The 25,481-nt window shown below is 40.4% G+C and overlaps 2 protein-coding genes across 2 annotated transcripts in view; both read right to left on the reverse strand.

Moving 5' to 3' along the window:
• Window positions 1–3,335, reverse strand: part of CLDN11 (claudin 11) — a 10,406-nt gene extending 7,071 nt beyond the window's left edge. The window contains exons 1-2 of the mRNA XM_057369401.1: window positions 2,937–3,335; window positions 441–605 (exon numbers count right to left, since the gene is read on the reverse strand). Of these exons, the coding sequence (XP_057225384.1) occupies window positions 441–605; window positions 2,937–3,162 (391 nt within the window). The 5' untranslated portion in view covers window positions 3,163–3,335. The remainder of the gene's footprint in view (window positions 1–440; window positions 606–2,936) is intronic.
• A 3,347-nt stretch (window positions 3,336–6,682) lies between these two features.
• Window positions 6,683–25,323, reverse strand: SKIL (SKI like proto-oncogene). The gene is made up of 6 exons (XM_057369402.1): window positions 22,857–25,323; window positions 17,950–18,047; window positions 16,333–16,574; window positions 15,887–16,128; window positions 14,632–14,856; window positions 6,683–11,853 (listed from the first exon to the last, which is right to left on the reverse strand). The coding sequence occupies exons 1-6, from the start codon at window positions 23,961–23,963 to the stop codon at window positions 11,692–11,694; spliced, it is 2,076 nt and encodes a 691-aa protein (XP_057225385.1). The 5' UTR covers window positions 23,964–25,323; the 3' UTR covers window positions 6,683–11,691.
• Window positions 25,324–25,481: the final 158 nt, after the last annotated feature.

The raw sequence follows: 25,481 nt of genomic DNA on the forward strand, positions 1-25,481 counted from the left end.
TTCCCATATCAGTGTCACCTCCATGCTCCTTCCCCCGCTGCTGCCCCAGGACCAGCTCAGTAAGGGCTTCTCTTCCCACCTCCTTCAGGTAACTTTTCCTGGATGCCCAAGGGAAATTCGGAGGCTGTCCTTTCCCTGTAGGAAGCTTGGAAGTTTCGACCCTTTCCCAAAAATCGCTCCCACAGTGAGCCACCCAAACCTGTGCCATGAGCCATGGCCTCCCCAGAGAAGCCATGCCCGAGGACCCCACAGGGCAAAGACAGTGGGATTTACCCTAATCCTAATTCACTCCCTGCCTCTGTCCTTGTCCTCTCAGCCCTGTCTGTGCCTTTTGTCCACCCAGGWGAGCCCTGGCCAGCCCAGCCTGCACTGATCCCTCCAGACAGATGTGCCAAACCATCCTGCACCCTCCAGCTCCCCAKCCCTGCCAGAATCCTTACCCAGGAGGATGATGAGGATCCCTCCCAGCTGGGAGCGCCGGTATTTGGCCGCCCCGGGCTCGTGGCCCATGCGGATGCAGGGCAGGACCGTTATCAGCAGGAAGATGGCAGGAAGGCCCAGGACGGAGGCGGCGATCATCAGCGCTCGACACGCTTGGACATACCCTGGGGGTGAGGAGGGGATGAGGGGTTGGTTATTTGGCACAAAAAAAAAAGGAGATTTTGGGCAATCCTGGTTGGTTAAAGTCAAGGATTGCGTGGTTCATCCCTTTGGAAACACTAAATTTTCACCAGGCATGAGGCAGGGAGAATGCGGTGCAGTGGGGAGGGCAGTGGAGTGAACACGGGATGTGCAGGCTCATGGTTTTCCAAAAAACAAACAGCACTGCCCAGAAAACACAATCCCTTCCCAGAAACACACTGAGAAATCATGGAGCTGGAAAATACAGCAAGGGAAAGTAGGAGAAACATCTAGGRAAGAGTTTACCTATGTCTTTTCACMRCAAKAATTTAAARTCTTCAAGATTAAATGGCAGAAATTTAAAGTCTCAGCGACTCTCCCATCATTCAGAGGGCTGAATAGTTAAAGACCCACTACTGAACCAYGCAGGTCCATGGGATGCTCCCAGCAGCTGCCCCGAGGCAATGAGTGATGTTGTGGGCCTAAGTATCATAATATATGATTTAAATAATATTTATATACAATATGTATACCTAAATTTTACATTATATATTTTATATGTAATGTATATATACTACGCAAAAAAWTACATATAAACTAAATCAGGCCATTACTTGCATGCAAAAGGAAAAGGACCAAAAAAAAAAAAAAACAGATTTGCCCCAGTACCTGGTGACAGTCTCAGGACAGTGGGTGTGCTGGCTCTCTGTCCCCTCTTRTTAACAAAAAGGAGCTGCCAGATGCAGACATGGAATTTCATGGTGCCTCAACCAACACCAGCAAAGAGGGGCCTCGAGCACATCCCACTGACACACAGGCACGACACCAGGATGGCTGGGCATGTTACTGTTCCTGGAAATGCAGACACTCTGTGTATTGAATATTGCCTTGATTTTTTTTCAAGAAGAAAATTAAATAGTTACCTGAGGATTTCAGGGCATAGAAGGAGACCCTAAACAAAGGAAATGGCTGTGCCCAGTATGGTTTCTGTGCAATCAATCCCAAGTAAAGGAGAGTACAAACAATTCATTTTAAAGACTTGACTCAGACAATGAAAGGCTCTAAATAAATKTCAGTTATTGTGCACACCAGGATAAATTTCCTTCTCATGCCAAGCTGTGGGTATCAAACAGGCTACAAGCAGAAATGTCTTGGTTTGTCATTTGCTTCTGCTCGAGGGAAGCTTTGTTCTCTGCTGCTGCAAGACCCATTCACCTATTTATTAAGTTCTAYTCACTAATCTTTCTTTGGGGCAAAACCTTCCCCTGCCTTCTCTGCTGGATCAGATTTAACAACAGTAGCAGTAAGGAAGGCAAATGTACTAAAATGAACACACACAGAGAGAGGGAGGATAAGAGACTCAACACTGCTAAGCAAGYTCTGTAACAGAGAAAATCAGAAATATTCTTTTTAACCTGTTGTAAAATTATTTTCACAGCATTTTAAACTGATAAGTAAGGAAACATGAAAGAAAATGACAAGGAMTGGCCATTTTTGCCCTGTCAACTTGGAGAGAGGCACCTCTGACACGGTGGAGGAGTTGCAATCTAAAACACAGCAGAATGAAATGCTACAGAGCAAACAGTGGTTGAAACAGCCAGGATCACTGACTAAACTCACAGACTTCACAAGACTTTAACAGGTTTAATCAGCTGAAAAGATTAAGTAAAAGTATTAATGCTGATTAAACACCCTGCTTAATTTTTGCTTTGCAATAAACTAGATGGAAGTTACTATATCATTAAAAAATTGCCAAGTTAAATATCGTTACATCTGCTGCTGTGTAAAAGTTCTGCCTCTCCTCAGAACCTGTGGGAAGGACAAGACCATGAAGACWAATGATGATCTTCTGAAGTATTAAAAGCCGGAGCAGCATTAATAATAGATGCTGAAAGATTCATTATGCTCCAAATCACTTTGAGGAATCAAACTTTAATATTTGTTATAGCTCACCATCCCCTTGAAATGCTCTATTACACCTCAGAGTGCTTTGCTGTGCAACCCAGAGACAAGACGTGAAAGGAACAGCGAGCTTTCACTAAGGGCAGTGATTAAACATTAACTGGATTTTAGTAGCCACAGAAAAAAAAAAAAAAACCACGAGACCTGGCTACGATTACAACCAGGTGTAAATCAATGAGAATCGCATCAAGAGCTGTCATTCACCTTCTTTAGTGTATTTAATGGATCATCTCCTGTGCTGATGGAGCTGAAGGAGTTTCACCATCAGCTCCTCTGGCAGCAGAAAGCTGCGCTGCTCAGGGCAAAGCTTCAGCCCTCCCTCGGGATGGAAAGAGAGCATGGGATACACTCACCTGGCAGGATGAGGATGTCCACGAGGGGCTTGCAGTGATAGAGCCCCGTTGCCATGACACAGTCTGCCCACAGCCCCTTGGATCCCAGCTCATCCATTTTCCTGCAGGTGGTGATGGTGTAGCCGCAAGTCACCACCCAGTCGTTGGTGGCCGTGGCCACAACCACCCCGATCCAGCCTACGAAACTGCAGACAAATCCAGCCAGGTGCAGGCAGGTGGCCACCATCTCTGTCCCTTGGTGGGGCGAGCTGGAGCGGACAATGCCCAGGGAGGGTCAGCACGGAGAGATCCCGGCTGCTGGAGATTCGGCAGGACGAGGTCCCTGAGCAAACTCTGCTGAAAACACTCKGCTGCCTCTGCCCAGCTCCCTCCCTGGGAGGGGTCAGAGCTGCCTCCAGCCCCATAACGCATGGGAGGAGCRAATGGGGAGCCCCAACTTCTGCCAGAGCATCCGGAGCGTCCGAGGGGAAGGAGGGTGTGGAGAGGAGGAGATGCGCGATCACACCCAGCCCTGCTTGGAAAACAAACCAGAGGGGTTTATTCAAATGCGAACAGCCTGACTGTTCAAAATTTAGCACCGAGGGAGGGAAAATTAAAGCAGTGTTTGGGAGCTGAACTTTTGTAGTCACACTGGTACCTTTTCATGGAAAGATAAGGGGAGAAATGTGGTGGACAGGGTTACTCCAGAGCTGGAATTTATCACCTCATCAAAGCCATCAAGGGGGTAAATCAGGGACAAAATCAGTCTTGGGTCTTTCCTGAAGTTTTCAGCAATTGTAAGAATATAAAAGCTGGCATACAGCTGCATTCTCTTCTGTGCCTGGATTTTCAGAGGTATTAACTGACACTCACTGAGCCTTACATACGTATTTAGCAGCACCTCAGCCCTACTTTTGAATGCCCGAATTAAAACAAACATCGCTTTACTCAGACTTCAGCCTGAATAAATTTACTGTATAAATTTTAGCACGTTTGATAAAACAGGATCAGCCCACTTCAAAACGCCAGAGGTGGAGAAACTTCAATCCTCTCGTTCTGCACCAGGAGAAACAGGCAGGGGGGATATTTTCCTGACTTCGCTCTGTGTTTTCACAACTCATATGTACGTTCTGGCATGCCAGCACATCTCTAAGGATATTTTATCGAAGGTTTGGAGCGAGGAAGATGCCGCAAGCCTGGAGAGACCACTAGTGGAGAGCTGTCTGCGATGCACGGCAGGGAACAGGGACAAGAGAGTGACACCGTGAGTTTCATTCACTCCCAGAGCTGTCAGTGAGAAAGAAATACTGGAAACTCCACCCTGAGTTTAAAGTGCCAGGAATTAAATATATCCTGCTCTTCCTCCAAAAGTATTTTTGACCATTTTTTAGCAAATAAAGGGAAAAAACATGAACAAGAGCATCACAAGCTTCATTTGTCACCTACTTCTTAGATCCAAAATTCAAGGACATGAGGTCACAGTTTCCTGTCAAAGCTTCATCTGAACACTGGAGTACTACCAAAATAGTTGAAAATTCTTTTTAAAGAGAAGCTTTTATAATAAATACAAATTTAATCATTGTTATCGCATTTGTTTTATGTTATTAGTCACTCCTTGGGTTTTTCTATACTTGGTTTGTGATATATGTTGTTACTGACATCCAGCCACCACTTTTATATTGTGTAGGGYTCAATTCTAGATGGATTTAATCTTTCCCTGAAATATATTCCTGTTTATCTATTGTTCAGGAGATAAACTTGGGTGAAACTGGTGTTGTTCCACCTCTTGGACTGAGCAATTGCATCGGACAGATCATGTGCCACCTCCTGAATTCAAAAGATGACAAATTTCATCCCAAAGCTGAGGTTTGGAATCATTTTACGCAGTGATAGTGCAGCCAATCCTAATGCACAAAATAAATTTTTATTTTTTAAAAACGCTGCAAAATATTCACTGGCATACATCCTTCTGTAATTCAGTCTCCTACATTTTTGGTTTCCTTAACCACAAAAACTTCTTTAAAAACTCCATGTTTTCCTTCACAAATGTATTTATCAAGCAATGTGCAGGAGCAAGGAGTAAATTTGACACTTTGGTAACCAGTACCACTCAAGAGAACTCGGGCTGGTGCCCCCAGGGCACAGAGTGAATTATTTAATTAATGTCAATAGAGACAGGAAACATTTACTATTTTGTTAGTGTTATAAACCACCAGTTAAGTGAATATAAGTTGGTATGAGACAAGTGGACAATGATTTACAAGATCAATAAAATAAGAAATAAGAAGACTTGTCAGCTATATGCCAAATAAGCTGATACACTTTGGGCAACAGTCTTAAAAGCTGCCTTTTAAAAAGCAAGCGCTACACAGGCATTTATTCCAGCAACAACTCCTTAAAAATCAATCTTTTTACCCTTCACTCACCGAGGATTTCCTTGATCCACATTGTTCTCTGTGACAAAGGACAGGCGTTGCAATTAGTCACAGCTACCCAAGCCATCAACACCCCATGGCTTTCTCATCCAAATGACTCACCTTGAACTTTTTCTTTACATTTTCAGCCTGATGGTTTCTTCCCCATTTGGAAATACAGCAGTATAAAAAAGCAAGATGGGATGCATAAATAAACAAGTTTAAGTGGTACAGCCAGTTCTTAATTTTGTTTTATATTGAAGGCTGAACTCATAATTTTAATTTCATCTTTATCCTGGTTCATACCTCTCTTTTCTCTGTTTATCTATAAAATACATGCAAATTCAAGGATTTGCAATAATCTGAAACATCATCAGGATTTCCTATGTGGGAGAGCAGTTCCTTAAAACAAGGATGAATTATTTTTGCACCGATGTGAGGGGAAGGAAAAAAACCAAAACGTGTGTGAATGTGCTTTCTTACCGGTCAAGAAAAGCTTCTCAGTATAAATAAAATTCCCCAGAAAATCTCTGAAATGTTATTTGCAGCAAAAGTTATGCTTACTACAATATAGGGGGKATTAAGTGGCCAACAGAATAGTTTGTTGTTGTAAATGGTAGAAACTCAATGTAAATGGAAGACCCATAAAAGAACATACAGCACAAACTGCTCCCTCTTTTCTCCTCCATTGTTTCCTCCCCCTTCTATTTTGATTTTTCTGCTATTCAAGTTCCCTGATGGTACACAGAAATGTAAAGGTAATTACATGRTTTACAAAAACCAAGAACTCCTGAGAATCACTCACCATCAGCAGCAACTATTTTTTTCAGCAAATACAATAAAATCCTCATTTCTGATTTTAACTTGGCAAAATCTCAGCATTTTATCCAATGGCAATGTGTGTTTTTAATCTCATTTATTATTGAGCTGTGGAAGAAAGTTGTGAACAATTCAAACATTACTTGAAAAGTCAAGCAGCAACAAAGCTGGGCACCAGAGAATTTGCCAAGTATGTAAGGAGTTCTATTTTGAGGTATAAACACCACATTTATGCCAAGATACATAGAAAGCTTAGTGCCAATACCTTTACAGAATAAGAGCTTTAGAAAGCGGATCCCTGGGGAGGGAGGGCTTTGATCTTGTAGATTTTATTTTAAATACCCTTTAGAGAACTGGGGACCTGCTGCAGGCTGTGGGAGCTCTGCTAACAAGTTTCAGTGTAATCAGATTTCAATTTACTGTAATCAAAGCAAAGAAGTCTCTCTGTCCTTAGAAAATCATCGAGTTAAACACCTTCAAAGAGCCAAGTTCAGAAGCCAGTGTTCAAAAATACAACAGAGACAAGTGTTCTGACATTACAGTTCTTTATTTGTTTTTGAATCCACGATCTATACAGGTATTTACAAGGCATGGAAATGGATAACAGCACAAAATACAATTGAGGTATAAGCTAAGAGCACAGTATGTCATGTTTCAATAAATATAATTCAAAATTTGTAAACTAAGTGACCAGATAGATGCATCTTGTTTACTAAAACCATATAAAATATCTGTTAAATCTCACGTGAGGTAGAGGACAGTTTTGTGTGTCATGTAATGCAACCACAGCAACGCTGACAGTAAGACTGTACATCATTGGCAAAGTATTAAAAATTGTTGAATGCACTGATAATTTTTCACAGGCTTTTCCTATGGTTTCAGAATAGTCATTCAACCTGTTGCCTTGAGCTAACACGRACTTGGTTGTTTTGCAGCTACTTTCTGTCATTTGAGAGAATTATACTGGCATGTCAACAGCAATAAATACTTTAGAGAGTGAGGATGAAAACACAAAAAAACATTCTGTCAATCACAGAAAGCAACGTGATGGCAACGAAATATTTCAGACCAACTTTTTATTATTTCCTAGAATTCGTTTAAATACAGTACAGCTGTGCTTTCCTTTAAGTGAGGTATCTCTTAGAAGAAAAAAAATTCAATTGATATCGTTACACTTAATTAATTTTCAAATAGCAAAATTTTATACCGTGTTTGCTGTGCTTGATGAAGTGCTTAAAACTCATTTTTCAAGCATTTTCCAACTGAACCACTAACCCTGAAATAAAACAATTTGCTAAGTAATGGAGACACACTATAAAATTGTCGTGCAATTTGTAAGCAATAAATGCTTTCACAAAAGCTAAAAAATAACAGTATTTTTTAAATAGATATATGCAGCAAATAGAAAATTCTACAAGCTCTCTGTAAAGAAAAGCGATGAACACTCACACTACAAATGTAATGAGCAAAAAGAAAACTGAAATTACAGCTTTCTGCTGCTTACTATCAATGGCTTAAATAAAATTACCAAAATATTGCAAGCACAGAATAATAGGTAGGAGAAATTACGTCTTTTGTYGACTTCACCATGTTATAGAAAACTCTGTTGTGTGGATTAATTACACGAATTAAGTGCAGAAAAAATACAAAGTTGTTATCTTTACTGACAATCAAAATATATATTCTACAAACAAGTGAATTCTARGAAGCTGACCAGGACAACATTTCAAGGCCAACTTCCCAACTAATGCTAGGAAAGGTTTCCAAAAATTTCATAACACATTCTAGCTATCCCCTCCCCCAATACAAAACAAGAATGTATGAATAAAACATTGTGACTTCTAAAATACGGGCCAAGATTTATTTCTTTTCAGGCCACCAGTAGCTTTATGCTCCCACCCAACTTTTCCTACGTCACTAATTGCATTATGCCTTTACTATGTACAGATGGTTTTACACCTAAGCTATCAATATATTAAATATAGAATAAAATTAGTTTAAGAATGTGAAACATAACTACATTCATCTAAATACTCAAACTGAACGATATGCTTTACAAAAACTAAAACACAGACTTAACTAAGTTCGGAGATTCAGATAAAAATCTCTTTCGTTGAGGGACACCTGGTTACACTGKGAGTGAGGGTGTTTCCAGACTGCCAAAATTACAAGAGTTTTACCCTCTTAACCTCTTATATTATCTTGATTAAAGTATACAAAGCATGTGAAAGTACTCTTTTTAAAAAGTATAGGAGCAAATTAGGTATTCACCCTGAATCCTACTTATTCCAAAAGGTGCACCAGGCAACTTACATCTTGGCATAGGTGCTTAATAAAGCAACCTTCAAATTATAGACAATTTCAGGACTTTGTTCTACAGGCTTCATGTCACAACTATCTGGGAAAACTACTTCTTGCCTGAAAAGATCAGCAAGCAATGACTGAAGGCAAACCAAACAGCAATACATAAAATGAGCATGCTATGACTAAAAWCAAGGATCTAATGACTGATTTAGTCTCTACCATTAAGTGTGCACTTAAGTGAGAGCCCTCAAGTGTGCCTTGCAAGTTCCTATGTCAGGCTGTAAAATGAACCATTCAATAGAATTAGGATAAGGTAGCAGAAAAAAGGTCAACATATATTTGTTCTAGAACTTAAGAGCATTATTTACAATTTACTAAAAAACTATCTTTCAAAGACTGTGAGCTCACAAAGGTCTATGGCACATTTATGTGTACATTATTACTTAAAATCAGTATAAAATTAAGTCTGCACGTATGAAAATYGTTTATGTTACGTCAAGAGCCTGAAAGTAGTATTTAAGAATTTTAAGAGGATTACAATAATTTAAAATGCATTCTAACTTTMGATTAACTAAATGGAATATTTACAAAGCTACTTTTAAGGTCCTTTTAATAAATGCTCCATTAGCTTTATCAGCCAGATGTTCGAAAACCATTAGGAAGCCTTATTTGCAATTGGAATTGGTAAAACTTGCTATAGTTGCTGGAGTTCTTGCAACAGTAAAAATATTGGTACAAAGGACGGCCACCAGAATTTTAAGAGCCTCCAGCAGTGACCCAAGTGCTGTTTGAGGCACAGGAACCTGGGCTGTACCAGCCCTGCATTGCCACTGCTGAACAACAGCTGGCCGAGGGGGACATCTGAGCAGAAATCACAGGACACAGACAAGAGCTGAATGGAAAAGGAATATTCACTACCCTACTAACATGATAATCCCAGGGGATTCCCAACATTCAACAGCTAAGCTATAAACACCGTGGCTGTGGGGACGAGCTGTGGYTTTATCTACACCGACAGCCCGAGCCTGGTCCGAAACACCGACACAGAGCAGCAGCACAAATGGACTCTGTCCATCCTTTCCCAACACCCTGGTGGAACTGTCCAGCTTCCCAGCTCATCCCAGCCCATCCAGACTGGGATCTGCCCATCACTTTGGACAACCTCAAGCTCTGCTCCCCAACCATCACACCCCTAGCAATACTCCTGCCTCCTCTCCCTGTATCCACGGGTCTGGTGGGTGGACAACAAAACATTCACGGTGTTTTTAAAGCAAGTGGTGCACACACAGCCAGAAATGTTCAGTCAGCACTAAATTTCCCTCCAAACCAAGCTGCAAAGACAGGCATTTTCCTTTTTAGTTTGGGGATTTTTTGTTGTTTTTCTTTTCAAAGCAAAAATTTGGAGATGGGAGCTGAAGAAGAGAAAAATATAATCCTGGTTTTCTTTTCTGTCAGRGTGTGGAACTAGATGATCTTTAAGATCCTTTCCAACCCAAATCATTCTATGATTCTCAATACTGACAAAGAAAATTCTTTTTTTTCATCTAATCTGCTTTACTTGTCAGTGTAAATATGACACTGAGTTCATGAACAAAACTGTACAGTTATTTAAAAAATCATCCTATGACCCCATGACATTTAATTTACCACCTCATTTCTCATTCAATTTAAAGATATGTGCAATTTTATCTTTCTCTGTGATATTCAGTCTTCTTATACCACTATCAGAGAAACAAAAAATAACAAGTTTTCAGTTTTACTAGTTGAGGGAAAAAAAAAAAAAAAAATCAATGTAAGCTTTTACTAGCGGTTTCATCCAAAACCAACTGAATTATTACGAGAATATTAAACCTAAGTACCTCAAAACCAGAAACTAAAAGTACAAGTAAAAATTATGTAGTGAAATACTAGAATTACTGAAATATTCCTATCACTGACATGATCAGCTGATATCTCCCAGCTGTATCCAACATTTTGGAGAGAAGTGCAAARAAAGTTTTTCTTCATCCAACTTTGTAGCCATGCATTTAACCCACTAGGAACCAGACTTCAGAAGTACTCAAACATTATATATATACATAAAACAGTAATTCTGTACAATTACACATTTCCCAATGTTATAGCTTAACAAACATGCTGTATTTCTTAATTCATGGTAACCCTACCATGCCATTCAAATACAGAGACTATCAAAATGATTTTTCAAAGTGCCATACCTCAGAATTTTATATTTTAAGCTATGATCACAATGTCAGTTAAGGCCTGTTCTATGTAATGAAAGAAAATTCCACAAGCTGGTAAGAAGCTCAAAGTGTGGAGGCTTAGGGTACTAAAGAAATTAATACATATTCTTTAATRAATATTATTTTTCTTGAAAGCATTGGTATCTGAAAAACAGTTATGTCAAGCTTTCTGTTTCAAGAAGGAAAAGCCCCACCTTTTTGCCTTTTTCAAACATTTCTTTCATACTATAGAGAAAAAAACAGAAGAAAACTTGTGAATTTTTAACTTCCCAAGATTCCATTGTAATTGCAAACTTTTTAATTCACAAAAAATAACCTCTAATGTTTTCTTCTTCCAGCAGAGCAAGCARGTGCTGGCTCTAACACTCCTTAGATTGATAATGAGTTGTTCAACAGACAATACTGAAAAGATCAGTTGACTTCACACAATGAAATTATGGGAAAAACTYATGAAATTATGGGAAAAGCATCACTTTTGATGCTCAATCATCAATCAATTGTGGCAATTTTAAGCTCTGCCTTACAGACAAAAAGCTGCCTTTACTTTCCTCAGTTCAAGAACATTTAATTCTCACCAAAACCCAAACTATTCTAGACYTTGAGGAATTCAGAATGTTTTTAATGTACTTTTATAACTGGATGTGCAATTGATAGCAAAATAAAGATACCCACATATGTTTTAACAGACAATGTTAAAAGGTGTAAAGTCCTTTAAGACTGCGTTAGAAATAGACAGAAACTGGTCACTCTAAATCAAGAGTTTCATATTTTTCGTTGTTTGAGAAAAACACCAGTACAAATCAATGCAGATTTTCATTGGTTAGGAAAATCTAAAAATGTCTATCTATCTCTATTTATATCTATGTATATCTTCACCTGGATCTGTCTGGGAAATAGAAATCCACAGAGAACACTTTTTTCTCAGCACACAAAAATTGTTCACAATCATTAAAACCAAAACACCCTGTTTGAAGGACGCAGTCACTCTTCCAATTCCTATTTTCCTTTCCCATTTTTCGAAGATTTCAGGATCTGTAGCTTCAATTCTTTTATCATCAGCTCCAACTTTTCCCGGGCCTCTCGCTCCTGTCTCAGTTCATCCTGGAGCTCTTGTCTATCTGCCTCTGCATGATCCARCCTCTGCCTCAACTCTGCCAGCTGTGAAACAGGAGAGACAGAGAGGCAGAGTAAATTTTAGCAAACGTATTTAAAACATCAAGAGGTCACAGATGGTCACTCCAGGCATCCAAGTATTTCAGTCCAGCAGAATTATGCAGCTATGAGGAATTATGTAGTTACTTGTGACACCATTAACAAATAATGCCAATGTGCAAAGTTGCATAATCATACTAGAATTTAAAAAAGTGAGAAAATATAATTTTTAAATACGTACAAATTACAGTTATATGAACTGTCTCACTAGACTGTCAATAATACACAGATTCTGTTGGGAAAAATTGTGATGATGTCTGCATCAGATGTGTCACAGATCCCAGAATAAACTGCATTTTTTAATTTCCTAGGTTCATTTCTCTTACCTGACAAAATATTACGTATTTCCAAGCCTGAATGCTTTTCTAGAAGAAACAAAACCACCAATACTGTTTTCTGATACTCCTTAGTATAAATGAAACATTCAGAAAATCTCGAACATAACCATGTGYGTGTTCAAATATAAACCTGAGTCCAGCCAATTATTTTGTGAAATAAAACAAAAACATGTGCTTGTGTTTAAATATGAAAATTAAGTATTTTCCTCTTTGGAACACTGGAAAGCTCAAACTTGCTAGAATGTGACCACAATTATTTACAGTGATATCTGGAAACATTTTTTCAAGTGTGGGGAAGTTACTTATTGCTTATAGTACACTAGCAGCAATGAAAACAGGAACAAGACTGGAAATCCTCTCTCCCATTGATTTATGGGGTTATTTCTTATTAAAAGACCTCACTCCATCTTAAAAACCCATCTGCATTTATAATGATATGTATCTATCTGATGTAAACCATCACTAACATCCATCTCACTGAAAATTTAAGAAGACAGCTCATGAGAATGAAAGAGCAGGAACACACAGGGTATTACTGGTGTTCTGTACTGCTACAGAACGTACTGGGTGAAGGAGTGGCTGTGCTGATTTTAGAGAAAGAGCACAAAATTTCAYCTCCACTTCCTTAATCAGAAATACTTCAGGAGTTCTTAGGCAGCAATAGGCTGCAAATGCAAGAATGCACAAGTGCTGCAGTGAAGCACTGCAGTGCAACAGTGCCCACTGCCTGCATGCTGCAGCACGTCCTACCTACAGCACGTCTCAGCTCAGCTCTGATTTCCAGCTCTAAGGAAAGGCTCCTGTACTGGTTATTCTGCCCTGCTGTGACTGACAGGGTGAAGCAACTGTTTCAATAAAGAAGTCAAAAAGGGGGAGAAGACAGTGTGTATTCAGACAGGCCTAGAAAGGAGAGGAGGCTTTTAAGCGAGTTGTAAATACCAAATTATTAATTCTGTTTAATGCACAAGGAGGGTTCTTCCCAGTCCACAGTACTCAGACAGAAAAGGCAGCCTGGGCAACTGCTTCAAGAACACATCAGATTAAGGTGTTCTAAAAATGCCTAAGGAAGCTCCCTGTTCCCAAGATCTCTGTTTAACTCTGGTGCTTCTTGCAACCAAAATCTGCAAGATGTGATAAATGGAGAAAAAGGTTMAAATTATACRTTRTGAAYAGATCTACCACAGAGGTAATAAYAGAGTCAACTTTTACACAAGGAATGTATTTAGTTTTCAAGRTCTCACTTCAGAAGAAACACCCAACTCCACTTTTCCTTGGGGTATTCTCCACAGTGTTCACCCTCTGAAGGAAGCAAGAGGCACAAGCCACATAAAACGTGCTATACATGATGATCTTCATAAATTAGAACACGTTGTTACTTGCACTAATAGGGCTTGTACCAGATGTTTAGTAAATCAGGCCTTAGTCAGAGAGGATTATTTCTGGCAGCAAAGGCCAGGAATCAGTGGAGTTGGATGTCATGAAATTAAATTCATGAGAAGGATTTACGATGTGAGTCTCTGCCCTACTCACCAAAAATACCAAAACCTGTCTCTCAAGTACTGCCTGTTTCTCAGTTTGAGTCAGYAAGAACAGGAAATACACAGCTGTGAACAAAAGGACCACAGAGCTTCACTGAGCTCAAGTTTTTGATTTTGTTTTCTTCAAAAACTAGTCTGTTAACACTAATTTTCTGGAACATTGTGKAAAATTAAAAAAAATAATCATAACTACAGCTGATTTTTAAAAGGGACATTCCAAAGTTCTGTTTGGCATTAACTGCATTTTTTTCCATTGGAATAACCTCCAACATAAAGAAGCAATAGTAAAACCTAAAAGGAAACTGAGAGGAAAAAAGAGCTCCATAGGTTCTGACATATGAATCCAAGAAGCAGGAATGAAAGACACTAATAYGATTTTCATTTCCAAGAAAACTCTTGGCCAAATGCACAGAAGGGTCTCATCAGATATTGCAGAAGGTTCTACCACAATGGAACAGGAAGATAACAAGCAAGGTATGCTGCTAATCTGACAAAAGCAGAGTTTTGGAATTTTTTTTTTGACATAAAATAATGATAATGTTTAAGTCTGTATCATGGGCAAGCCCATACACATTAAAAACTGAATTTGTTAGAAATGAGGATGTAACAGACCTCAAGTGTAAGTTTAAAGTTCCATCAATAACATCATATGTTTTTGTATGCTACATTCTACTTCAGTTTCAATCAAAGGAACGGGGAAATAAATATTGGTCATTGTGACCTATTTTGGTATTTGTCTGTGGTGTCAGAACACAGAGAAAATGAAACCTTAAGGTGGCTGAACAACAACTTCACAATTTCCTGATACACTAAATACATTTTGTTTGRAATAAACCTTCCTTTCTCACCTGTGCTGCATATTCAGCTTCTTTGTCTTTTTCCAAATTGGAGTCACAGCTRCATTTTTGCTTCATCACTTGGTCCAGTTTCTTCTCCAAGTCTCTCTGCTCAAAATAAAATTCTTCCATTCTTTGTGCATGCTCTGCTTGCAAACATTCGAGTTCTTTTTGTAAATTCTGCTGCTCTTCAGTCAGTTCCTTCATAGCTTTAGAGTTACTTAACATTTCCACTTCCTGTAAAGAAAGATCGAGATCACATATTCCTTCCTTCCAACACCAGAAAAGTAAAACCAAATAATTTTAAAGTGTATCTGGAACCAATRAGGCCAAAAAGACCATTTATAACTACTAATAATCACAGCCTGATAGCAGTATTAATCTACTTGTCAATGACAGCCTGGAATTCTGTAACAAACATCTAATTTTTAAGAGCTTATGCTTCCAAGTACATGGAGCTTCCAGAACCAAATTTGCAACTTCTAGTAGTGAACCTCAAGAAGCAGCATCACTGATTCATTAAAATGTACTTTGAAGATGCAAAGAAGTGAAGCACCAATGAAGTGTTTGATTGAAAACAAAATGGAGTGTTTGATTTCTTTGTCCACTGGCATTTTGATATTTTTAAACTCTTAATTTTTCTGATCTTACATACAAACTTTACCTCTAATAGCAGAACAACTTCAAAGCAGCAGCTCTAGGGTCCTACCTGAGCTCCTAGGTTCAGAGACTAACATTTAAATTAAAAGAAAATAACTTAAAATATTATGTCTGTTCCATGAATGCAAGAAGCAAAGACAGTACTTAATTCAGAAAACAGAAATGTCACAAGTGAACACCAGCCTCTTAAATCATCCATTATTAAAAAAAAAGACTAAAAATAAAATCCCTAAAAGCGAGGCTCAGCAAACTGGAAAACAAATGTGGTGTTCTTTTCTATACAGGRCAGTGATAAGACCATTCTTAGAATATTGATATCTGCATCTTTAAAATCCTGAAAACTGCAAAATGTCAGAGGATACAGCAAATGCAGGAGCTGCTTGGACCTGGCAGCTGCAGACCAAAGAGACACCAATTACTAGTGGACTCAAAACTCACGAGCATAAGGGATATTGAAGATTTGGTGTCTGGCTTTAAGTGAGGGAAAGATGATCTGTGTGCTTTGTTGTTTCTAAATGAATGCAATCTGTGATATTGACCGTGGAGCCTGCAAGTTACAGCAGCTCCCTGCTGTCCAAGGGGAAATGCACCCAGACCACCCCTGTACCATTTGGAGCTGCTGTTTCCTCCGCAAAATCGTGTTGAGTTTTTCCTGCTGCTTGATGTAGGTTTTCATCACTTCTTCCATGATCCTTCCCTTGTCATCCTCACAGCTGATGTCYTTCATGAGGGTGGGGGACAAGGTTCGTGCATCAGCACCTCCCTCAGCACGGCCAGAGTCTCTGGTGATTTTGGAGGAAACACGCTCAGATTTTCCACCTCTCGCAGAACGAGTTGACACRGGAGGATCTACACAGAAAAGAACAGAGAACAACAATCACAGAAAGTTCAGCTTCCAGAGTGAAAAAAAATTCAAAGAAAACCAAAATTATAAAAAAGTGGAGGGAATATTTGGAAACATATTTGACATCACAGAATTCTAGCTCAGTGTTAAGCTTTCCAAAATTCTGTGGTAYGAAAATCGAAGACTTCAACATAATTTTCACTACTCACCTAAATGTTTATGTGGCTGTTCCACACCAGTTTTCAAGTCAATTTTTTCCTGTTCTTCAAGAGAAACCTCTGGATAGGAGGCAGCTTTTTTGTGCTTTCCACTACTGAGCTTCTTCTCTGACTGCCCAGATGAGGATTTATTCACTTCTGAAGTTTTTACTGTTGTTTTTGCAACATCCTTATATTGAGATGCAAGAGATACATTCGGGGCAACCACTTTATCACACATATAAAGGTAGTAACTGAAACAGCAGAAGAATAAAATTTGTAGTGAAAGATAAGACAGTAAATGATGGCTGGCTGAGCGTAGTAAGTTTAATTTAACAAGTATTCAAACTGTAAAAGAATTAATTAAAAATAAGCATGTCCTTTTTCAATTTTTCCTATGCAAATGGAAAGCCTAACAACCCACTTAATCTTTACTGAGTAGATTATCTAGATAAGGGTTTGAAGCTATCAAACAAGCAGATTTTCCAAACATGGCTGATTAAAAAAAATTACAGAAAATCATATGAAGACTTCATTTAAATGCAAAGAGTGAAATTAGAATGCCACYGAATCCAGACTCTCCAGCATTTTCATAATCCTTATATCATTAGTGGAGGATGGGGAAGTGTTCAGTGAAGTGGGAATGAGCACCTCACTTGTCAAGTAGCAAAGCAGTGTTCTGACAGTCCTGGGGAATGTCTGGGACCAGTGCTGGACCACTGAGCTGCCCATTTGGATTTTCACAGCTCCTGGACTCCTGGGAGCATCCCTGTGTCCCACCCTGACCTCACCACTCAGCCTAGAGCAGAGGGAAGAGAGCCYAGGAGTGTTCAGGTCAGTACCAAGATCACCAGGGTAACAATGCTGGAGTTCAGCTGCTTTCCCCAACACTTCCCTTCTCCTGGTTCTGAAGGAAAGCASCAGCAGAAAYRGAACATGAGGGCCCATCACAGAAYGTGTGYTTGTGTGGGAACCAGTGTGATGTGYGTGCATCCAAAAGGGTCTGCTCYGACCCAAATTTGGGACCTGTGTAACCACAGGRGTGAGGGCAAGAAGAACATCAAGARAAACTSTTTCCCTCACTGATACAGGCAATACACTGTGCAAGAAGTCAAGGAAATGCACTTGGTTTTTATAACCAAGAAACCAGTCCACAGACAATTCAGCTGCAGCCCTTGTTCCCTTCCTTTTGGAAGAAAGCTTTCAAACACCTCTTGGAAGTCTTTTCTGGAAGGAAATTAAGTTGTCGTCATGGTAAAAAGGCCCTGTGCAGCTTTCCACATGCATACATTGCATTATAATATGAAAGTTCAAAAATTACCTCTGTCATTACTACTARGAAAGGGGAAATTTTAATTATATTTCAATTGTACTGCCTGCTGAGGAACACTCCCAGGTTCTTGTGTCCTTGAGTCCTATACCAAAAAACCACTCATAAGCAGYTCATTAGTATTTACACTAACAAATGCATAAAAAGTTAGGGTTCAATCATTCCTGTGAGAACCCTTAAAAGTTTTCCTAACAGTTCAGGTGGCAAATACCTTCTTTCCAGTTTGAATTATCCTTAAATAACCARAAATATTTAAATACTTGACTGTACTTACAGTTCTACACAAGAAATTGAGTTACCTGGGATGGAAAAAGGAAGGTGGCTGAGGATCAGTTTCTGCTTCCTGCTTTATAACTGGATACCACTGYGATAAATCCAGGTTCTGCTGTGGCTCTGCCTAAAGAAAAGAAAATAAATTGGTATTTGAGACACGGATATGGGTTATTTACATTTTCATAAACATTCCTCAGCGGAATGGTACTTACACTATTAATACAGACACACCAGAGAATCTGGGGTACTGAGAAATGGGGTATCTTCAGCAGAGATGAAGGATGATGCAAGCCACAGAAGTTTCTTTTATCTCCAATATACCATCGTGGGCAAAACAGCAATGAAATGAAATTAAAATCTCTTTACAGACCTATCTAAAAGCTTTGCTGAGTGTCCAGAACTTCACTAAACAAGCTTAGGAGAAACAGAAGGCAGAAACTGGGATTCCCAAAAGGTTGGAGGAGCCTTTTGTAATAAAGTGTCTATAGACTAAGCACCTGCCAGATACTTTATTTCAAAATCAAATGGAACTATGTGCTCATGTTCCAGGGATACAACTTTCTTCAGCATCATAACTTTTTATTACAGAAGCAGGCAAAGCTGCTCCCAGCAACAGGACAACTCCATTCCCTTTGCAGCAGAAAACAAAATTAACTAATGTGCTATCAGATAATGTAATTTTTAAAACTTCTGTGTATTTTGCATTTGGATAGCGATTCTTGTTCTGTGCATCTCGTAAGTTTTTTGAATTACTCTTCACTCAAAATTCCTGGTGATACTTTGTGCAAACTTGCTCTTAATTTCAAGTGAAAGGTGTCTCATCATATATTTACAGTAGTCTCATAGCTAAGAAATTGATTTGTAATTTCACTGTATTAGACCAGCCTTCGGACGTGGGGTTTTGGGTAGGATGTGGTTGGCTGCCCCAGGGAGCTGCCAAGCACCCATAGAGCCACTCCCTCTGCATCATCCTCAGGGGATGGAAGGGACAAGAGCAAGCAAGTTAAAGTTGGTTTAATAGGTGAAGGAAAGAGAARAAMSMMAAKKRARSMAARGRMMWKGSYYMRKYCYYYCCYYMRRMMRMYKSCCMRSCYYYCCMMMAMCYYCMRSYTKGRWKKCMAAMCCYYYTTKKYYYYCYTYYWWTCCWGKTTTTTATTGCAGCAGGCAGAATGTTGGTGTGCTACCCACAGTTTTAGCCACAAATCCAAAGCACAGCACCATACAGGCTGCTACAAAGAAAATCAACCCCATTCCAGMCAGAACCAGTACCTTCGACAAGTTGCTCAATTAAAAAACAGCCTACAAAGCTAAAAAAGTTAACTAATCCTGTATTGAAACTCTCACAGGTTGATATTCTAGTATCTTCACAACTTCTTACATGCTATATTATCAGGAAAGTTTCTATTTACACACCCTGAAATAAACTTTTAGAGAACTTCATCCTGGGCAGTCGGAGCCCCCAGTGACACTGGTGTGACCTGTGCCATGGTCTGCACAACCAAACACCACTGACCATGGCAGGGACCAAACCCCACCTACCCCATTCTGAACAAAACTTCCAGCCCAAGAAACTCAGCTCTCACAATGAAATTGGAATTTAACTCCACCCCTGCAGTTCCTCAAATCACTTCCAATACAGAAGAGGAGGGAGGGCACAAGGAAGAGAAGCTCTGGAGTAGTAAATTCATGAAAAGGTATTAAATAATAAAGATTTGAATAATCACTAGAAAAATGGCTTCCTCCTGACACTTGYCAAGTTTTTTCTACTTACTCAGATCTAATAATTTAAATAATCACATATAATCTACTTATAGTGCAGCTAGTATGCAGTGATCTGATTTTAGCTTTAGAYCACATTTGTCCGCATTTTAGGACTCACATTTTGACATGCTTATATATTTACATATGAAATTATCAGGTCATCTCTATTTCCAAATTACTAGGTCAGATTTTTGCTTTTTTCTTTCTACCTGTTTCAAATGAAAATTGAATTTACTGTCTACCCTTTAGTGTGCATCTTGCAAATGAATTTCATAGCATGCAATCAAATTTTTACTTAGGAAAGAAAATGAAATGCAACCATAAATAAACATGAAGTCTTTTCCTAAAAGGATTCTTCCCTTGCCATCCAGATAAATGAAAAAAGGCATCTACTTCAATATATACACGTGTGCATTTCATTACCCAACAATTTGTTTATTTTAGATGCTCTTAAATAATYCTGTAAACACAACAAGTTGAATTGAATTACTTCTATTCAAACYGTTTAAAAGGGCTACATGAAAAAATGCCTTATTTGTCTTGGAGGCTAGTGGGACAAAGCTGTTCTTTAAGGAAAAAATATATAGCTAAGTAATGGTTTCAGTACAATCATTAAACCAGTAGTATTAGCAGAGATTGAATTTATAAAACACTCAGAAGAAATTTAACCCTCCACACTGTGAGATTTCCCCCACACACTGTAACCAGCTCAGGGAATTAGTCTGAGAAACAAGRCAAAGTTTTAGTGCAGAGATGATGAGAAACTGTCGCAAAGTCAAAGGGAACAAGGATCTGTCAGTGCAGGAATCAGCAGAGACTCAGTGACAGCTGTTCCATGAAGAGCAGGTGCATGTTGCACTGCAGTCTAGAACTCCACAGAAAATTGTGACAGTCAAGCACACAGCTTTACAGCTTTCTTACTAGCACAAAGAACAGAAAGGAATTAATCTCAAGAGTACTTTGCTCTTAAAATATTGAAACAAAAGTGTGTTTGCACTGTGAGGTGAATAAACTCAGAGTGAAATGCTRAGGAGAAAGGCAAAGCACAGGATCTAGGATGCTCCAAGGACTATGGGACTTAAGAAATTCATTATTGTTGGATGGGGAAAGACACAGCCAAGGGCAACTGTTCTTCCTGGGCTCTCCAAGATAACCACACAGATGTGTCAGCACTTCAGAGGACTGACTCAGCAAAGGTGGTGAGGAGGTGGCAAACAGCAAATGGAACATCCTGCAAATAAATTCCCCTAGGAGTGTAAGGAAAGGWAATGTCTGCGTGTTGTACCTAATAGCTCTCCCACAACACAGAAATTAGGAAGAAAAGCTGTGGCTGTCCCATCTCTGGAGGTGTTCAAGGTCAGGTTGGATGGAGCTCTGAGCAATCTGGTCTAGTGGAAGGTKTCCYTGCCCAGGGCAGGGAGTGGATRGAGATGATCTTTAAGGTCCCTTMMAMCCCAAACCTTTCTGTGACTCTATGAATAAAGACAACTGAGGCAGCTTAAGCTTCCCCAGGATAAGGAAAGGGAAACTGTATTCCAACATTGCCTTCTTATACTCTTTTAATCTTATCCACAAGATGGAAAAAAACCCAAAACCTCCTCCACCATTGTATTTGGTTCATGTTTTCAAAGTTTCTCACTCCGATTTCATGTGTTGCTTTATAAGAAAGCAATCTTTATATGTAGAAAGAGCTACACTTCTTTTTTGCATTGTAAGGCCTGCAATGCAAGACTGCAGAAAGTTTTAGTGTTTCATCTGCACTAGTCCAGTCCAAATTACTGCCACTGCTAATTTCAGATGGGGCTTTTTTTCACCTTTGCACATGAAACTGAAAGATCTCATTGCCTGAAATCTGYTGCTGTGGAAAGGGAAGCAGCATTTATAGGTATGAATATGGAAGATTATTTCCACTGATGCATCCACCATGCCATAGCTAATTTCCTACACTGGCATTGCAAGGATAAAGACTGACATRTCTTTATCAGTTGAAAAGCAAAGTCTCTTTGCTAGGAGACTGCATCTTCAAATAATTCAGCAGGTGGAAGCATGCCATACTGCAGACTTCCATGGGAATCTGCTGCTAAAATCTCTTCCTGCAGACTGGCACCACTCTACCAATACCTGTTACTACAGTCAGCCTTCCTGCAACACCAACTTTTCAGAAATTTGTGCTGAAAGGTGTCAGCTTACAGCACCCCTTTTTGGGCTCAACCATCTGGGCTGCTCTTGCTGCTATTTTGAAATCCACCACAAAACATCCAACAGGCAACATGGATTTATCATCAAACCAGTAGCCATCAGACAGAGAGAGAAATGCTGAACACACCAAAAAAGAAACAGTCATGGGGCAGAAACCATCAAAAACACCTTTAAAGTTTAAATTATACCCCAAAATTGAGCTTTCTATGAATGGAAACATTAATGTTTCTCTTCTGCTTGTCCTATTATTTGAAGTAGAAGCTCTTCAAGGGACAAATAAGATCTGTATTTTAGAACCACAGCACAGACTTGCAGCAGTATTTTAGGAAAAAATAAGATGTCTATTATTAACTATTGTCAAGATACCGGCCTACAGCTCATTACTTGGGCTGCTTAAAACCCCCTCTTTTTGGCATATTTCACTGCACAAGTGGTTTAAACAGAAAGCTCTTGCTGAACAAGCAGACTTTGGGCTTCTAAACAGCCATTTAGCAAAGYACCATAAGTCATGAGATGGGTGGCCAGCAAGCCAGGTTGCCATCCAGCCCACRTGTGTGTGCTGGAGTACAAATAACAAATGAAGAATTCATTTGTAATACTTGATTTTCAAGCTCCTTTCTGCTTTGCTCAGCTGCTGCAGCACGCTGCATAAAACCTACTCARAGGTCAAATGGGAGAATGAAAATTTCCACAATAGCCTGAATTTCCTAGAGTCTGTATACCTTAGGACAAGAACAAGAACCAAGAAAGGCAGGCCAGCTCAAATGGTTACTTGCAACCCAAAGAGGAAAGAAATTTCCTCCCCTTCTAATGAGAAATGTTATTTCCATGGTGAAGCTCTCTCACAAATTTAACTTAGGCTTGATGTGACAAGCATTCCCACTTAGAAAAGCCAAGTAACGCACTTCTAAAACAAGTATTTATGTGTGAGCAGAAAGACATCTGGGAGTTTTACAACACCAGGTGAACTTACTTTGGACCGAGTTCTTTTCTGATTTTTCTCGCTGAATTTCTCCTTCATTTCCTCCAAGAGATGCTTCAGCTCTCTCTCCTCTGATGTGCCCAGGTATTTTTGGTTWATGTGCAGGTAGCAGTGCCACTTGGCTGATTCAAACCCCCAGTGGCAGGTCCTCTTGTCCGGGGATCTGTGTGAATGCATCACGAAGGTCTGGGGCGAGAACATCCCATAGCATTCCAAGCAYTGGATACACGGATCATCCGGGGCAAGGTAGAACTGAGGTGCAAACAACCCCTGGCACTTGCCCAGGCATTCATGCTCTACTTCAAAGGCACTGCCAGTCTCTTTCAGCTGGGCCAAGGTGTTCTTACCAGGGAGAAAACTGCCACTTTGGGGAAAAGTGCGAGGGCGCAGTAAAGCATTGCATAGTCTCTGAGCATCTGTCAGCGTAATGAGCCCACAGGACGGAGCGTTGAATGGAAGAATTCCCAAAACCTTCAGAATATGAAGCTGGTCAGAAGTGCACCTTGAGCAGTAGATATAGAGTTCATCACACACCGTGTTGATCTGCTGCAAGGAAAAGTCTCGGAGAACCGAATTCAACACTTGAGGCAGGCAAAGTCTTTTTTCTCCTCCGACTTTAAAACATGAGATGGATTCTCCCTCCAGCAGGGTCTGGGTGAGCTCTGTGGAGCTGTCTGGAGGAATGAGCAGGGGACCAGAGAGTATTTGTGGTGATGGGAGAGGCAGGAAGACAGTGGGTGACATACTTTCCTGGGAATACCGAGCTGAAAAAGCTGCAGGTCCACCCAGCGARCTCTGGCTGCTCAGGTGGAATTGTGCCAACGTGTGTTTCAAACCTGGATTTAAACTCAAAGGCTCAGATAGCGAAGCACTGTTTGGCTTGGTGGTTTCCCCATCAGCCTCCACAAGAGTTTCATCATAGTCATCCAAGTTTTCCTTCTTTATTGTTGGCAATTTATTTATTACGACCTGTACTTTGTTGTTTACATGCATCTCTGTCATTGCTTTTTTCAGTGGAGGACTCCCATCCTCTTGGATCCTGCTTCTTTTTTGGTCTGAAACCAGACCTAGAGGGAAGTTTATCTGAGGGCTTTCCATCGCTAAACAATAGAACTTTAATTATGTCAGTCCTGAATGTGCATTTTCTTGCTTGTTCATATAAAAAATAGTTTCATGTGATCTTGGATTACCTCAGGTACACCACGCTGCACACTCCTTTCACTAAAACATTACTTCTTCAGCCTCCAACAGTAAAAAYTGTAACCCATTTTGCATGTAATACCATAAAACTACCAATGGAGAGGTTACACAATTTTCTTAGTTATTTGTTCTATTTTATAATACAAAAATCCCAATGCAATATGTGTACAAAAGGCTTTCTTCATACCCTACCCACTATTTCACCCAGCAGTCTTGTCCAGCAATTTAGTAAAAAACGATGTGCTGATGCGTGTTCATCCTCGATCATTTTTTTTCCTTTAAAAAATATACTGTCTTTTCAAATAAGTCTCTATTTAAATATTAAAATAGAAAAATGGGCTCAGTTCAAAGAATGTCAGTCTTAACACAGCTGATCCAAAACGTAGTTTAAGTYGTGTGAAAATTTTATTCAGCACTTTCAGCTCCCGGAGATCAAACACAATCTTAAGGGCTTGCTTTATTGTGCTGCCAGCTTTATGATTTCACCACCAACGTGACAGCKACTATGCCAGTTCACAAATAAACCCTCAAATTGAAGGCTGATTCAGATTGAYGGCAAAAACTAAACGTCCCTAGAGAGTCACCTTTCGCCCAGATGTCACTGGTGTGTGTCAGAATTTTCCCAGCCCAAGTTATTAGCAATAGAGGTGAGATCCAGGCCATGGGCTGAATTCATGCCGTTTGCTGGTGCAGAGTTCTGCCAGTCCTTCCTGATAACCTGAAAGAGAGAGAGGYYGATCACAAGCAATCCCAGCGTTTGCTCAGWACCAAAAGGGGCTTCAAGGGAGAGAACTGGAGAGGGACTTTTGACAAGGRCATGGAGTGACAGAACAAGGGGGAATGGCTTTAAGCTGAGAGAGAGAAGGTTTAGATTTGACACAAGGGAGAAATTATTCTCTATGAGAGCAGTGAGGCACTGGCAGAGGGTGCCCGGAAAAGCTGTGTCTGCCCCAGCCCTGTAAGTGTCCAGGGCCAGGTTATCCAGGGCTTGGAGAAGCCTGGTCTAGTGGAAGGTGTCCCTGCCTATGGCAGGGGGGTTGGAAGGAGATGAGCTTTAAGGYCCCCTCCAACCCAAACCATTGTGGGATTYCCTGCCCGATGCAGGGTGCGTTTCCCAATAACTCGCGGAACACCCGCACAAGCCCCCGACCGATGGGCGATAGCGGCGGGGGAGGGGGCGGCCCGGAGCGGCTCTCCCAGCGTGCACGCCCGAAAGGACAGGCACTCTGATGAGCCGAGGGCTGGACACCGGCCCCCCCAAGCCGGGCATCGACCCCTGGCCCGCAGCCCCTCCCGGGACGCCGCATCCCGCCGCTCCCTCCCTCCCGCGCCGTGACTCACCCCGGCCCCGCCGGCACCGCTCCGGGCACCGCTCAGCCCTTCCCCCTCCCGCCGCCGGGCTCGCCCCTCCGCCCC

Source organism: Malurus melanocephalus, unplaced genomic scaffold (assembly GCF_030028575.1).
Source record: "Malurus melanocephalus ecotype Western Australia unplaced genomic scaffold, MMel_1.1 scaffold_108, whole genome shotgun sequence".
Lineage (NCBI taxonomy): Eukaryota > Metazoa > Chordata > Aves > Passeriformes > Maluridae > Malurus > Malurus melanocephalus.